A 14,647-nucleotide genomic window follows, 5' to 3' on the forward strand; every position below is an offset into this window, starting at 1 on the left:
TACACATATGTACTATAGTTTTACGTGATATATAGGTGTATTAAACCATAAAAATCAGTTTTAATACACAATAACATAACAAACAAGGGTACTACAGTATTGCATAGGACCCGCGATGCAAGTAAACAAACCATTGTATAAGGAGTTGTTTTTGTTCTTGAAAAATACACAGGATCAAGTATCGCCTTGCCTTTTGTTCTTGGAAATAACGGAAAATTCGTTTGTCAACCTTCTAGAATGAAAATAAAGGCCCTGTGCGTAAAGCTGAAAAAACCTGTGTGAATGGTTTATGATCAATTTGGACTAGGTCCCTACTTGGGATGGCTCTTAAGGTTTTTCCCTACACCCTTAGGCTTTTAAGCAATCAATGGAAAAACTATGATGTAACGTCTATGTTTGCATCTTGATTGGCACCCTCCCTTCTTTGGAATTCGCTGCTAGGGGGCATGTGACTTTGGTTACTAGGGCCCCGGTGGAATTGACTACTTGGGCCTAGTTGGAATTGGGTGCCTGGGGCTCGTTGGAAATGTCTGCTAGGCAACCTGGTGGAATTGCTCACTAGGGCCCCGTTCGAATGGCTCGCTAGGGCCCCGTTGTAATTGCTTGATAAGGCTCCCTGTTGGAATTGCTCGCTAGAGCACCTGTTGGAATTGAATACTATGGCCCCATTGGGATTTTCTGCTAGGGCCCCGGTGGAATTGTTCGCTAGGGCCCCCGTTGGAATTGCTCCCTAGGGCCACCGTTGGAATTGCTCACTAAGGCCCCCGGTCGAATTGCTCTCTTGGGTCCCTGTTGGAATTGGTTGCTAGGGACCCATTGGAGTTGACTGCTAGAGGCCGATGTCTTGAGGGTTCCCTACTGGTGGACCCCGGAGGCCCTCCATTAGCTAACAAACATCTTACATAACTAACACGTGCATCTCGAACAAGTTTTAAAAAAGGGCAGGGACCGGGATTCAATGAGGATACTTGCCAATTAATGTGCCAATGGCCATACTACTATGATCATATCGGTGTGATGGAAGAACCATTAAATTTTTTTGGCATCGAAAAAGCAAAAAGCTACACTTGCATCTAAAGGAATGAAAATTTGCGCATGTTTAAGATACGCTGGATAGCTATATAGATGAGGAAGATAAATACTAACAATTATTTAGACAAGTCTTAATTCAAAACATAAGCACACCCTGCCATACTTACAAGCTTTCTGAATGGCAGTAAGAGCATATAATCCAGCAATCAATTTAGATTGAATGGTAAGTAATCAATCCGTTTCAACTGAATGGTAAGTAATCATTCAGTTTCGACTGAATGGTAAGTAATCAAATCGTTTCAACCGAATGGTAGGTAATCAATCCGTTTCGACTGAATGGTTGGTAATCAATCCGTTTCGACTGAATGTTGAGTAATCAGTCCGTTCCGACTGAATGGTAAGTAAGCAATTCGATTCGACTGATTGGTAAGTAATTAATCCGTTTCAACCGAATGGTAAGTAATCAATCAGTTTCGACGGAATGGTAAGTAATCAATCCGTTTCGACTGAATAGTTGGTAATTAATCCGTTTCGACTGAATGTTGAGTAATCAGTCCGTTCCAACTGAATGGTAAGTAATCAATTCGATTCGACTGATTGGTAAGTAATTAATCCGTTTCAACTGAATGGTAAGTAATCAATCAGTTTCGACAAAATGGTAAGTAATCAATCCTTTTCGACAGAATTGTAAGTAATCAATCAGTTTCGACTGAATGGTAAGTAATCAATCCGTTTAGACTGAAAGGTAAGCAATCAATCCGTTTCAACTGAATGGTAAGTAATCAATCCATTTAAACTGAATGGTAAGTAATCAATCAGTTTTGATTGAATGGTATGTAATCAATCCATTTCGACAGAATTGTTAAGTAATAAATCAGTTTTGACTGAATGGTAAGTAATTAAACCATTTCGACAGATAGTAATCTATCCGTTTCAAATGAATGATTAGTAATCAATCCGTTTCGACTGAATGATGAGTAATCAATCCGTTTCGACTCAATGGTAAGTAATCAATCCGTTTCAACTGAATAGTAAGTAATCAATCCGTTTCAAGTAGTTGGTAAGTAATCAATCCGTTTCGACTGAATGGTAATTAATTAATCCGTTTCGACTGAATGGTAAGTAATCAATCTATTTCGACTGAATGGTAAGTAATCAGTCCATTTTAACAGAATGGTAAGTAATGAATCAGTTTCGACTGAATTGTAAGTAATCAATGCATTTTGACAGAATTGTAAGTAATCAATCAGTTTCGACTAAATGGTAAGTAATCAATCCATTTCAACGGAATGGTATGTATGGTTACTATTCAATGACTTTAGGTTTAATGCTGAGCTTTATTTTTCTTTGAAAACTTATTTTGAGGAAAAATATTTTTTTTAATTAACTTGTGTTCGTTCTATATTTACAGTCTTTTATATGGAAAAATAAAATGATATTTTAAATCTTTTCGGTATTTGTTCTATTAGAAACCAGTTTGCTATTTGAATGTAGGAGAAAATTTTTTTTTTAATTTTTAACAATATACACCCTTTTGAAACTCTGGATGCAAATAGTATTGTTTAATTTAATTTATATCTTCTCAAGTTGATCTGAAAAATAAAACTTAATACCGCTGCCAAAATTGTTTCTACGCTCTTTGACAAGCTGGATACACTTAAACTCGTTTGATTTAGTTAAATTGTAAGAGTAAAAGTTGCAACAGTAACAGCTTTGAATGTTTCCACTTACTACCCTTAGTCGTCATTGGGGTAGGGGAAACCAGCCAACGTTGGGAAACCAAAATTCAAAAGTCCAGTATTTCACCACTGATCGACCTCTTTGAAATATCTTTAACTCAATATGATTGTGCCGGCATACACTTTCATTCTTCAAAAAGAGAAGTTTGTAGTCAGTGAATCAACTTATTAAAATGAAAATGATTTTTTTGGACGTGTCTCAACCTGGGCAGGACGTAAGCCCAGGTTGGGACATTATATGAATTATAGCCAATTTCTTGTTTTAAACACATTTATTGAAAATACATAGTAAAATACAAATACAAATATAATGAGAAGTTGTTTTGCACTCAGCAAATGTCAACTCTTAGCTTGATTAAATAAAAAAAACTAGTTTTTTTAACTGAAAGTAAGGAGCGACATTAAAACTTAAAACGAACAGAAATTACTCCGTATATGAAATGGGTTTTCCCCTCCGCAGTCCCTCGCTCTTTACGCTAAAGTTTTTAATTGTTTTAAAAAGTAGAATTGTGGCAAAGAGTGAAACTTTAGCGTAAAGAGCGAGGGACTGCGGAGGGGACAACCCATTTCATATACGGAGTAATTTCTGTTCGTTTTAAGTTTTAATGTCGCTCCTTACTTTCAGTTAAAAAAACTAGTTTTTTTTATTTAATTTCTGAACGTTTCTGAATTAATGCATGTTTGATTTTGGCTCTCCGCACATGAATTATTGAAATGAAATTAGTATATTAATTTTTTTTGGCTAAAACGTCTGTACACTTCCCAATAACCATTACTATATGTAAACACTGGTCAAAGTTTGTAACTTGCAGCCCCTCCCCCAGGAATTGTGGGGGAGTAAGTCATTCCCAAAGACATAGTTATTATGGTTTTCGACTATGCGGAACAAAATGGCTATCTTAAAATTTTAATCTGTTGACTTTTGGAAAAAATTAGCGTGGGAGGGGGCCTATTTGCCCTCCAATTTTTTTATCACTTAAAAAGGGCACTAGAACTTTTTATTTCCGTAAGAATGAGCCCTCTTGCGACACTCTAAGACCACCTGGTCGATACGATGACCCCTGGGGAAAAGAAAAAAACAACAACAAACAAACAAATAAACACGCACCCGTGATTTGTCTTCTGGCAAAAAATATGAAATTCCACATTTTTTTAGATAGGAGCTTGAAATTTTTGCTATAGAGTTCTCTGATATGCCGAATGCGATAGTGTGATTTTCGTTAAGATTCTACGACTTTTAGGGGATGTTTCCCCCTTTTTTCCAAAATAGGGCAAATTTTCTCAGGCTCGTAAGTTTTGATGACAAAGACTAAATTAATTGGAACTTATATATTTAGAATCAGCGTGAAAATTCGATTCTTTTGATGTATCTTTAAGCATCAAAATTCCGTTTTTTAGAGTTCCGTTTACTATTGAGCCGGGTCGCCCCTTACTACAGTTCTTTACCACGAACTGTTTGAAAAGAAAATAATTCGGTATTTCGGGGCTTCTGACATTATTACTCCTTTGCGGAAGTTAGGCTCAAAATGGAAAAAGGATTATATTTTTTCTCTGGGTCCCTTCCACCTCTTAGTTCGTTTATTTTCCCGTTAGTTTTCACCTGTTTTCGCTTTATAGTTGTGTTATCTCTTAGCAGTTCTTTCGTTAGTTGAGTTATGGTTGTGGTATATATGTTTTATCGCTCGTATAGTTGTGTTATTTTCAAATTATACTCCATAATAGAGAGGCTCCGAAGACCCAGCATTGTATATTAACCTCTGAATTTGACATTTTTTTCTAACGTGACCAGATTCGTCCTGCGCCCTTTTCATTGAATTTTTTCCCCCATGGCATATTTCTCCAAGGAAAGATCCTCCCACATAGCCCCCTCCCTCAACCCTACCCCCAAAACCAAAAAAAAATCCCCCTGAAAACGTCTGTACACTTCCCAATAACCATTATTATATGTAAAAACTGGTTGAAGTTTGTAACTTGCAGCCCCTCCCCCAGGAACTGTGGGGGAGTAAGTCACCCCCAAATACATAGTTATTATGATTTTCGACTATGCTGAACAAAATGGCTATCTCAAAATTTTGATTTGTTGACTTTGGGAAAAAAAATGAGCGTGGGAGGGGGCCTAGATGCCCTCCAATTTTTTCGGTCACTTAAAAAGGGCACTAGAACTTTTCATTTCCGTTAGAATGAGCCCTCTTGCGACATTCTAGGACCACTTGGTCGATACGATGACCCCTGGGAGAAAAAAAAAAAAATAAATAAATAAATAAACACGCACCCGTGATTTGTCTTCTGGCAAAAAATGCAAAATTCCACATTTTTGTAGATAGGAGCTTGAAACTTCTACAGTAGGGTTCTCTGATACGCTGAATCTGATGGTGTCATTTTCGTTAAGATCCTACGACTTTTAGGGGGTGTTTCCCCCTATTTTCCTAAATAAGGCAAATTTTCCTAGGCTCGTAACTTTTGATGGGTAAGACTAAACTTGATGAAACTTATATATTTAAAATCAGCATTAAAATGCGATTCTTTTGATGTGGCTATTGATATCAAAATTCAATTTTTTAGAGTTTTGGTTACTATTGAGCCGGATCGCTCCATACTACAGTTCATTACCACGAACTGTTTGATATTGAAAGACAAAAACATTTGCCTGAAGGTTGTTCCCTTGGTAATAGTTGGAGAAGAAAGAACCGCATCTATTTTGTCATGTTTCACCGTCTCTATATCAACCACGGAAGGATAGATAAATTTTCAAACATATTTTTGAGATTTCCTCAAGTAAGAAGCTTTATAATCACTATCTTCCTTACCATTTAGTTTTTCAACTATGTTACCAATGTAAAAGAAAGTGATGCTTTTTTGTAAATTGAATTGGCGGAAGACAAATGTCCCAGCTTGGAGATTCTGGGCATTTTTTTTTTTTTTTTTTTTTTTTGCCAGAAAGAAGATCACAGATGCGTGTTTTTTTTTCAGGGGTGGCAATATCAAGCCAAAAGATCAAAAAAAGATTCAGTTGAACGGAAATCAAAAATTTTGGTGCCCTTTTTCAGTGACAAAAATATTACAAGATGACAAGCCCTCCTCCCACACCCCTTTTTTACTAAAGATATCCAATAACAAACTTTGAGGTAGTCATTTGATTCAGTATAGCTGAAAGGTTCAATATCTGGGTCATTGGGGATGACATGACCTCCCGTAGTCTCTGGGGACAGGGCTGTACGTTACGTGATTTGTCCATTATTCATATTTAGTATTCGTTATTCGGAAATACACAGACATTTCGGGGGAGAACTTTTTGTGGGGGTGGCGGTGACCAAAATTTTTTCAGTGACCATAAAATATTACAAGATGACTAGCCCCCCCCCCCCCCCAGACCCCCATTTTACTAAAGATATCCAATAACAAATTTTGAGATAGCCATTTGATTCAGTATAGCTGAAAGGGCCGACATTTGTGTCTCTGAGGATGACTTGACCTCCCGTAGTCCCTGGAGAAAGGGCTGTAAGTTACGCGATTTGTCCATTATTCAAATTTTGTTTTCGTAATTCGGAAATACACGGACATTTCGGGGGAGAATTTTGTGTGGGGGTGGCGGTGGAATTTTCACACGGAGAATTTCATGGGGGGGGGGAGACTTTCGAGAAGAATTTCTCAGACAAAATTTTCACGGAGGGGAGGATGGGAGAAGGAGGGGGATTTCTGGCATGATCGAAAACGGTCTGAATACAAAAAAGTTCCTTCAACTGAAAGTAAGGCGCAACATTAAAACTTTAAGAATTTTAAGACTTTACAACAAAAAGAGGGGAATTGAGGAGGGTCATCCCCCTCATATACGGAATAGTTTCTGTTCCTTCCGAGTTTTAATATTGCTCCTTACTTCTTTTTTTTTTGCTGTTTACATTTGCTACACAAGGGCGTCAATCCCGGAAAATGTACGACGAGTAACGATTTTTTTTTTATTATACAAAAAAGGACACTTTTGGAAATATCGATGACAGGGGTCATCTCCCTCTCCCATAAATGGCATCCCTAATCATGATAGGGGGAAAATGTATATACATATGATTTGTTTCAGAGAATAAAAGATAATGAGTCAATGAATCAAAATCATTTTCAGCACGTTTTATTATCTTATTGTCAGTTGAATCTATGTTGTTGTTTAGAGGAGTGTCTCTTTTATTACATGATTCGTGCCATGGAGAAGGAATTGTATATATCTGATTTAATTTCTAAGCATATCCCATCCTTCAGAGCATAACCACTATTCAAAGCTTTGGTTTCCTCATATGTTAACAGAAACGTACAAAAACTAGGTTTTACGAGCAACACAAGCTATCTGATTGGGTCAAACACAGGACAGAGATTGAGGCATTAGTTTTCCAGCGACAGATTTTACTCTAAAAATTATCTGCTACAAAATATACTCACTGACAGAGAATCCTGTTATAAGACAGCCATACAAATGAAAATAAGTGATTTATACTCTTTTGATATTGGGAAAAATATTTCACCTCCCTATCCCCCAGAAAAAAACCTAAGTCTCTTGCCCAGCCCCACCGCCCCCTCCCAAAACGATCATTCTTGAAAGTTCGGAAGGGAGCAATAGCATCGAGGCAAAATGGGATAGACTTAAAAAGACAATAAAAAACATGGCGATTAATGTTTTAGAAATTACCATAGATTAAAAATATTAGAAATCAGAAACATTATCTTGTTCCCTCTTAAACACATATATATAATTCTCCTTGTCCCCCTTTCCCAGCAAAAATATTCTGAAAGATTTCATCTCTCCACATAAAATAGCATAGTTTCAAGCAACGCATGCAACTTGTGAAAAAACCATATCCAAAATGCGATACATTCCCTATATGCTACAAGGGGGAGAAGGCTAATGGCAGGCTTGATCTCATGTTTCCGAGACTGGGAGCTACACACTTTATCGTTTAAACAATCCGGACTTGAGTATTTACACATAAATTGGTTTTACACATTTTGTGCATAACTATATGGAAACAAAACCTTTTTCGCAAACAGGTTTATTCTAGACTTACAGATACTTGCCATGCCGATGATAAATAATAAAGGAACAATAGCTGTAAAATACGTTACCGATGATACATCCCAGATTTTTAGGGTCTTGTCATCTGATGCGGAAACCAGAAACCTACTGTCTGTAGACCAGGCTACGTCCGATATTCCTAGCTTGTGCCCAGTAATAGTTTTCTCGAACTTCCCATCATAGGCTCCCCAAATCTTTAAAACTTTATCAGCAGCTGCAAATAATTACTAATAAGTATACTTAAGGCAGCAATGAAAAACACTATAATTAAAAGTAGCGAAAAGTACAAATTTTTACATTAAACTTCATTATAAAAGGCCATTAGCCATTTAGGGCCCACTAACCAGTTACCTACGCTTTGTCGAAACAAAAGAAAGCAACAAGCCTATAGCCAGCAGAAAAAAAATAAATAATTCCAACGAGTATTTACCTGTATAAAAATAGGTACCTTCAACATTAAGGACCGGAAATAATTTAGAAAGAATAATCTAAAAAAGAAAACAGATAAAATCTAAAATGAAAAACAACGACAATAAAAAGATCCAACCAGTATATCTACAAATTGAAATATATATTGACTTCTTTCTGTGTTCATACAGGTGCCTTGCTATTGTAAATTGCCCAGGATGCATTCATCATGGAGTAAAATTTGGGTATATATTGGTCTTCTTATTTTTATTCTTTTTATTTTATCCCTTTTCTTGTTATTCTTTTTTAACTTAAATCTCTTGTCTGTTTTAGATTATTTCTGTTGTTAACGCTGAAGACACCTAGTTTATATAGCAAAATATTCGTTGTAATTGTTGTCTTTCTTTTGTTTCTAATGCCCATAAACCTGTTGTAATTTTTTTTAGATTTTTCTCTTTTTTTCTTGTCATGATAGGCCAGTTCTGCTTTAGATCTTTTAAACGTTTGTTTTTCAGAACTTTGTTTTAGAGCAAGCAAAAGATAGGTTTCAAAAGATAACATGGCGGCGCAGCGTCTTACAAAGCTGTTCAGCATTAGGGTACCACCTCCTGTAGGTAACTGAACTGTGGATATTGGTGTGACAAAAAACAGTAGAAGTAGAGATGGCTCGCCGGAAAGGGGTGTTACTATCTGTGAACAGAATTGGCTGCAAAAGGTAAGAATCAAATTGGAAGGCAGATTCCACTCATACTACACAGGATTTGATATATCATATGAAACAGTTTGTGGTAACAAACTGATGTAAGGAGGAACCATGCTAAATGGTAGCCAACCTAAAAAATGGAATTTTAATGCCAATAGACACATCAAGAGAATCGGATTTTATGCTGATTTTAAATATATTAGTTTCATCAAGTTTAATCTTATCCATCATAAGTTAAGAGCCTGAGAAAATTTACCTTATTTTAAAAAATAGGGGGAGACACCCCCTAAAGGTAATAGAATCTTAACAAAAATCATACCATCAGATTCAGCATATCAGAGAAATCTACTATAGAAGTTTCAAGCTCCTATCTACAAAAATGTGGAATTTTGTATTTTTTGCCAGAAGAAAGATAACGGATGCATGTTTATTTGTTTCGTTTCTTGTTGTTTTTTCTCAGGGGTGATCGTATCGACCCAGTACTCCTAGAATATGACACGAGGGCTCATTCTAACGGAAATTAGAAGTTATAGTGCCCTTTTTAAGCCACTAAAAATATTAGACGGTACCAAGGCCCCCTCCCACACTAATTTTTCCCAAAGTCACCAGATATAGTTTTAAGATAACCATTTTGTTCAGCATAGTCAAAAAACATAATAACTATGTCTTTGGGGACGAATTATTCCCCCAAAGGCCCCAGGGAAGGCTGCAAGTTACAAACTTTGACCATTGTTTACATATAGTAATGGTTATTCGAAAGTGTACAGACGTATTCAGGAAGATTTTTTCTGGTTGGGGGAGGGAATTACATGGGAAGATCTTTACATGGATAAATTTATCATGGGGGAAGAGAGTTTCCATGAAGGGGTGCAAGATTTTCTAGCATTATAAATAACAAGAGCTAAAAGCTCATATAGCACTTGTGACGAGGTCGGAAGAGCCAAGACCTCATATGGCATGAGCTCTAGCAAAATTCTAAGAATCAATAGATTGCTTTAAAAGGAAAATCAGAGGCTTACTGCCTGTCGGGATTCAAAATAAGAGCTCTGAGTTACGAGGTCCTGATAAATATCGAAATTCATTAAGATCCGATCACCCACTCGCAAGTTAAAAATACCTCAATTTTTCTAATTTTTCCTCTCCCTACAGCCAGATGTTCGAATCGGGGAAAACGACTTTATCAAGTCAATTTTTACAGCTCCCTGACACGCCAACAATTTTAATCATCCTAGCAGGCTCGGAAGCACCAAACTCGCCAAAGCCCTGAACCCCACCACCTAGCTCCCCCAAAGAGAGCGGATCCAGTCCGGTTACATCAGTCACGTATCTACGACATTTATAAACATTTTTCAAGATTTCTGGTTTCCCCCTCCTACACCCCCCGGTGCCAGCAGATCTGGTCGGGATTTGAAATAAGAGCTCTGAGACATGAGTTCCTTCTAAATTTCAAATTTCATTAAGATCCGGTCACCCGTTCTTAAGTTAAAAATACCTCAATTTTTCTAATTTTTCCAAATTAACAACTCCCAGCTCCCCTAAAGAGAACGGTTCCGTACAAATTATGTCAATATCGTATCTATAACTTGTGCTTATTCTTCCCATCAAGGTTCATCCCGATATCTCCACTCAAAGCGTTTTCAAAGATTTTCGAATTCCAAGATTTATGTTTCCCCCCTCCAACCCTCTACATCCCCCAGATCCGATTCAAATTGAACATTGAGCATCTGAGACATAGGATTCTTCTATGTATCAAGTTTCATTGAGATCCAATCACCCATTCGTAAGATACCTCGATTTCACGTTTTCCAAGAATTCCGGCTTCCCCCTCCAACTCCCTTCAATGTCACCAGATCTGGTCGGGATCTAAAATGAGAGTTTTAAAGCAAAAGATCCTTCTAGATATCAAATTTCATTAAGATCTGATCACCCGTTCGTAAGTTACAAAAACCTCATTTTTTCTATTTTTTCCGAATTAATCCCCCCCCCAACTCCACTAAAGAGAGCGGATCCTGTGAGGATATGTTAGTCACCTATCTTGGACTTGTTCTTATTCTTTTCACCAAGTTTCATCCCGATCTCTCCGCTTTAAGCGTTTTCCAAGATTTTTGGCCCCCCCCCCCTCCTAATGACACTGGACCCGGTTGGGATAAAAAAATAAGATATCTGAGTTTCGAGGTCCTTCTAAAGGTAAATTTCATTAAGATACGATCACTCTTTCGCAAGTTAAAAATATCTCATTTTTTCTATTTTTTTAAAATTAACCTCCCCCCCCCATCTTCAAATTTCATTAAGATCCGATCACTCCTTCGTAAGTTAAGATACCTCATTTTTCTAATCTTTCAGAACTACCCCCCCCCCCCCAACTCCCCCAAACAGAGCAGATTCGTTCCGGTTATCCCAATAACTTATCTAGGATTTCTGCTTATTTTCCCCACCAAGTTTCATCCCGATCCCTCCACTCTAAGCGTTTCCAAGATTTTAGGTTCCCCCCTCAAACTCCCCCCAATGTCACTGGATCTGGTGGGGATATAAAATAAGAGCTCTGAGACACGATATCCTTCCAAACATCAAATTTCATTAAGATCCCATCACCCTTTAGTAAGTTAAAAAAAACTTCATTTTTTTTATTTTTTCCAAATTAACCGGCCCCCCCACTCCCCCATCCCAGATGGCCAAATCTGACCATTTCTAATTTAATCTGGTCCCGTCCCTGATACGCCTGCCAAATTTCATCGTCCTAGCTGGCCTGGAAGTGCCTGGAGTAGCAAAACCAGGACAGAAAGACAGACCGACAGAATTTTGCGATCGCTATATGTCACTTGGTTAATACCAAGTACTATAAACACAATGAGAAAATAAATAAAAAAAATCTTTTCAACTGAAATTGAGGAGCAGCATTAAAACCTAAAAAGAACAGAGATTATTATGTATATGAAAGGGTTCGTCTCCTCCTCAATACCTCGCTATTTACGCTAATTTTTTTTTTAGTAATTTCAACTATTTATTCTATGGTCTTTGTGACTCAGGGGTCATTTCTTTAAAAATTGGGGCAAAATAGAAGCTTTAGTGTAAAGAGCAAGCCGTTGACGAGGGGGCGAACCCCCTCAAATACGTAATAAAAACATACAAATATTGAAGTTCGCTATATAAGTTAATAAAAAAATCACGTATATTTATTACTAATAAAGACGTTCATAAAAAACATTAAAAGTTCTAGCTGCCTTTTTAAGTAACCAAAAAATTGAAGGACAACCAGGCCTCCTCCCCCCCCCCTTCTTTTCTCAAAATCGTCCAATCAAAACCAAGAGACAGTCAATTAGCCGAAAGAAATATACAAGTTTCGTTTTAATTATTCATGTGCGGAGAGCCAAAATCATAGCATGCATTAATTTACAAATGTTCAGAAGTTAAATAATAAAACAAGATTTTTCAACTAAAAGTAGGGAGCGACTTTAAAATAAAAAAAAAAAACAGAAAATATTCCGTATATGAAAGGGGCTGTTCCCTCCTCAACGCCCCACTCTTTATGCTAAAGTTTGACTCTTTCTCACAACTGTATTTTTTAAAACAATAAAAAACATTCAAAACTTCAAAACATTCAAAACTTTGAATCAAAAAACATAAAAACTTAAAACAAACAGAAATGATTCTGAACATGAAAGGGGCTGTTTCTTCCTCAACACCCTGCTCTTTACGCTAAAGCCTATATATAAGGCCTAAATATATATATATATATATATATATATATATATATATATATATATATATATATATATATATATATATATATAAAATATATATATATATATATATATATATATATATATATATATATATATATATATATATATTTATATATATATATATACATACATATATATATATATATATATATATATATATATATATATATATATATATATACATATATATATATATATATATATATATATATATATATATATATATATATATATATATATATATATATATATATATTCGTAAATAGATATTCCATATAATCATGTAGGATTGCCTTCTTCAGTTGATACATTACCTGATTTATCTATGAAAAAAAAAAAAACATTAAGAAGGGTTTAAGAAACATTAAAGCTCCCCCAAAGCAATTGCTGGCCATAGAGTGTTTCAGTTTCTGGATAGATTGGATATATAATCTAAAATAACTTTTCTGTTTACAAAACAAAAAATACATAAAATATAAGCAAACGACTTAGAAAAATATCATCTCAAAACAACAAAATAAAACCCACACAGAGAAACAACAATGACATAAATAGAAAACTAGAAAAAGAATTACTTACATGAACTAGCAAGCCAATTCCCATCTGGACTAAATTTTACAGATGATATTGCCTTTGTATGACCAGCAAGGGTAAACTTAAGTGTATAATTAGGCTTCTGAAAATAAGAAGCAACAATTATAATTGCCAAGGGCCCATGGTTTTTACAATCAGACAGACAACAGAAAGCCTTGCTTTACAACACTCCCAGGGAGTTATCCCCTTTTGGTTAATACTTCTAAGGAAAAAGAGGACCAAGAACATCACATGTAGCCGGCACCCTCCACCTAATGTTTTCTGCTAGTTGGTAAAACAGGTGTGTAAAGCACAATTATTTTACAGGCTCTAGCAGTAAACAGCAGCCAGTCAGTAAACCTCTCCCCCTCTCTACAAACACCTTTGGCTAGCAATACCTCAGCACAGATTATCACTTCTAAGTTCTTTTAAAAATGAAATAACACTGGAAATATGATCCTGTTATTTTTACCTTATAACAATTAGACTACTATACAAAGTAAAAATGGTAATTTGTTTAAGTAATGTCTAGTCAAATTTTATTTTATTTGTTTTTATTTTATTTTATTTTATTTTAATTTATTTTATTTTTATTTTATTTTATTTGTTTTTTTTTTATTTTATCAATCTTGTTCATATATACTCTGATATAATCTGAATGATGTAAATGAGGAAAAAAGAGAACAGAATAAATAAAAGAAAACAAGAGCTAAGAGCTTATACAGCACTTGAGACAAGGCTGGAAGAGCCAAGAGCTCATGTGGCGTGAGCTCTAGAAAAATTCTAAGAATCAATATATTGACTTAAAACGAAAATCAGAAGCTTAATGGCGGTTAGGATTTAAAATAAGAGCCCTGAGTCACAAGGTCCATCTAAATGTCAAAATTCATTAAGATCCGATCACCCAATTGTAAGTTCAAAATATCTTTTTTTTCTAATTCTTCCTCCCCCTTCAGCCCCCCCAGATGGTCAAATCGGGAAAACGACTTTACCAAGTCAATTTGTGCAGGTCCCTGACATGCCTACCAATTTTCATTGTCCTAGCACATCCAGAAACACAAAACTCACCAAAGGACTGGACCCCTCCCCTAACTCCCCCTAAGAGAGCGGATCCAGTCCAGTTACGTCAATCACGTATTTAAAACATTTGCTTATTCTACCCAGCAAGATCATCCCGATCTCTCCAATCTAAGCGATTTCCCAATGTCACCGGATCTGGTTGGGATTTAAAATAAGAACTCTGAAACATGAATTCCTTCTAAATATTAAATTTCATTAAGATCCAGTCACCCATTCTTGAGTTAAAAATACCTCGATTTTTCTAATTTTCCAAATTAACATTATCCGAGATCCCCCAAATAGAGCAGATCCATTCCAACTATGCCAATCATGT

At 36.0% G+C, this 14,647-nt stretch overlaps 1 protein-coding gene across 1 annotated transcript in view; it reads right to left on the reverse strand.

The window, feature by feature from the left end:
* LOC136036460 (WD repeat-containing protein 5) overlaps positions 1-14,647 on the reverse strand; it is a 56,384-nt gene that overhangs the window by 39,017 nt on the left and 2,720 nt on the right. Inside the window, exons 2-3 of the mRNA XM_065718706.1 lie at positions 13,261-13,357; positions 7,878-8,041 (exon numbers count right to left, since the gene is read on the reverse strand). Of these exons, the coding sequence (XP_065574778.1) occupies positions 7,878-8,041; positions 13,261-13,357 (261 nt within the window). The remainder of the gene's footprint in view (positions 1-7,877; positions 8,042-13,260; positions 13,358-14,647) is intronic.

The sequence above is a fragment of the Artemia franciscana genome, chromosome 2, assembly GCF_032884065.1.
Source record: "Artemia franciscana chromosome 2, ASM3288406v1, whole genome shotgun sequence".
NCBI classification, from domain to species: Eukaryota; Metazoa; Arthropoda; class Branchiopoda; order Anostraca; family Artemiidae; genus Artemia; species Artemia franciscana.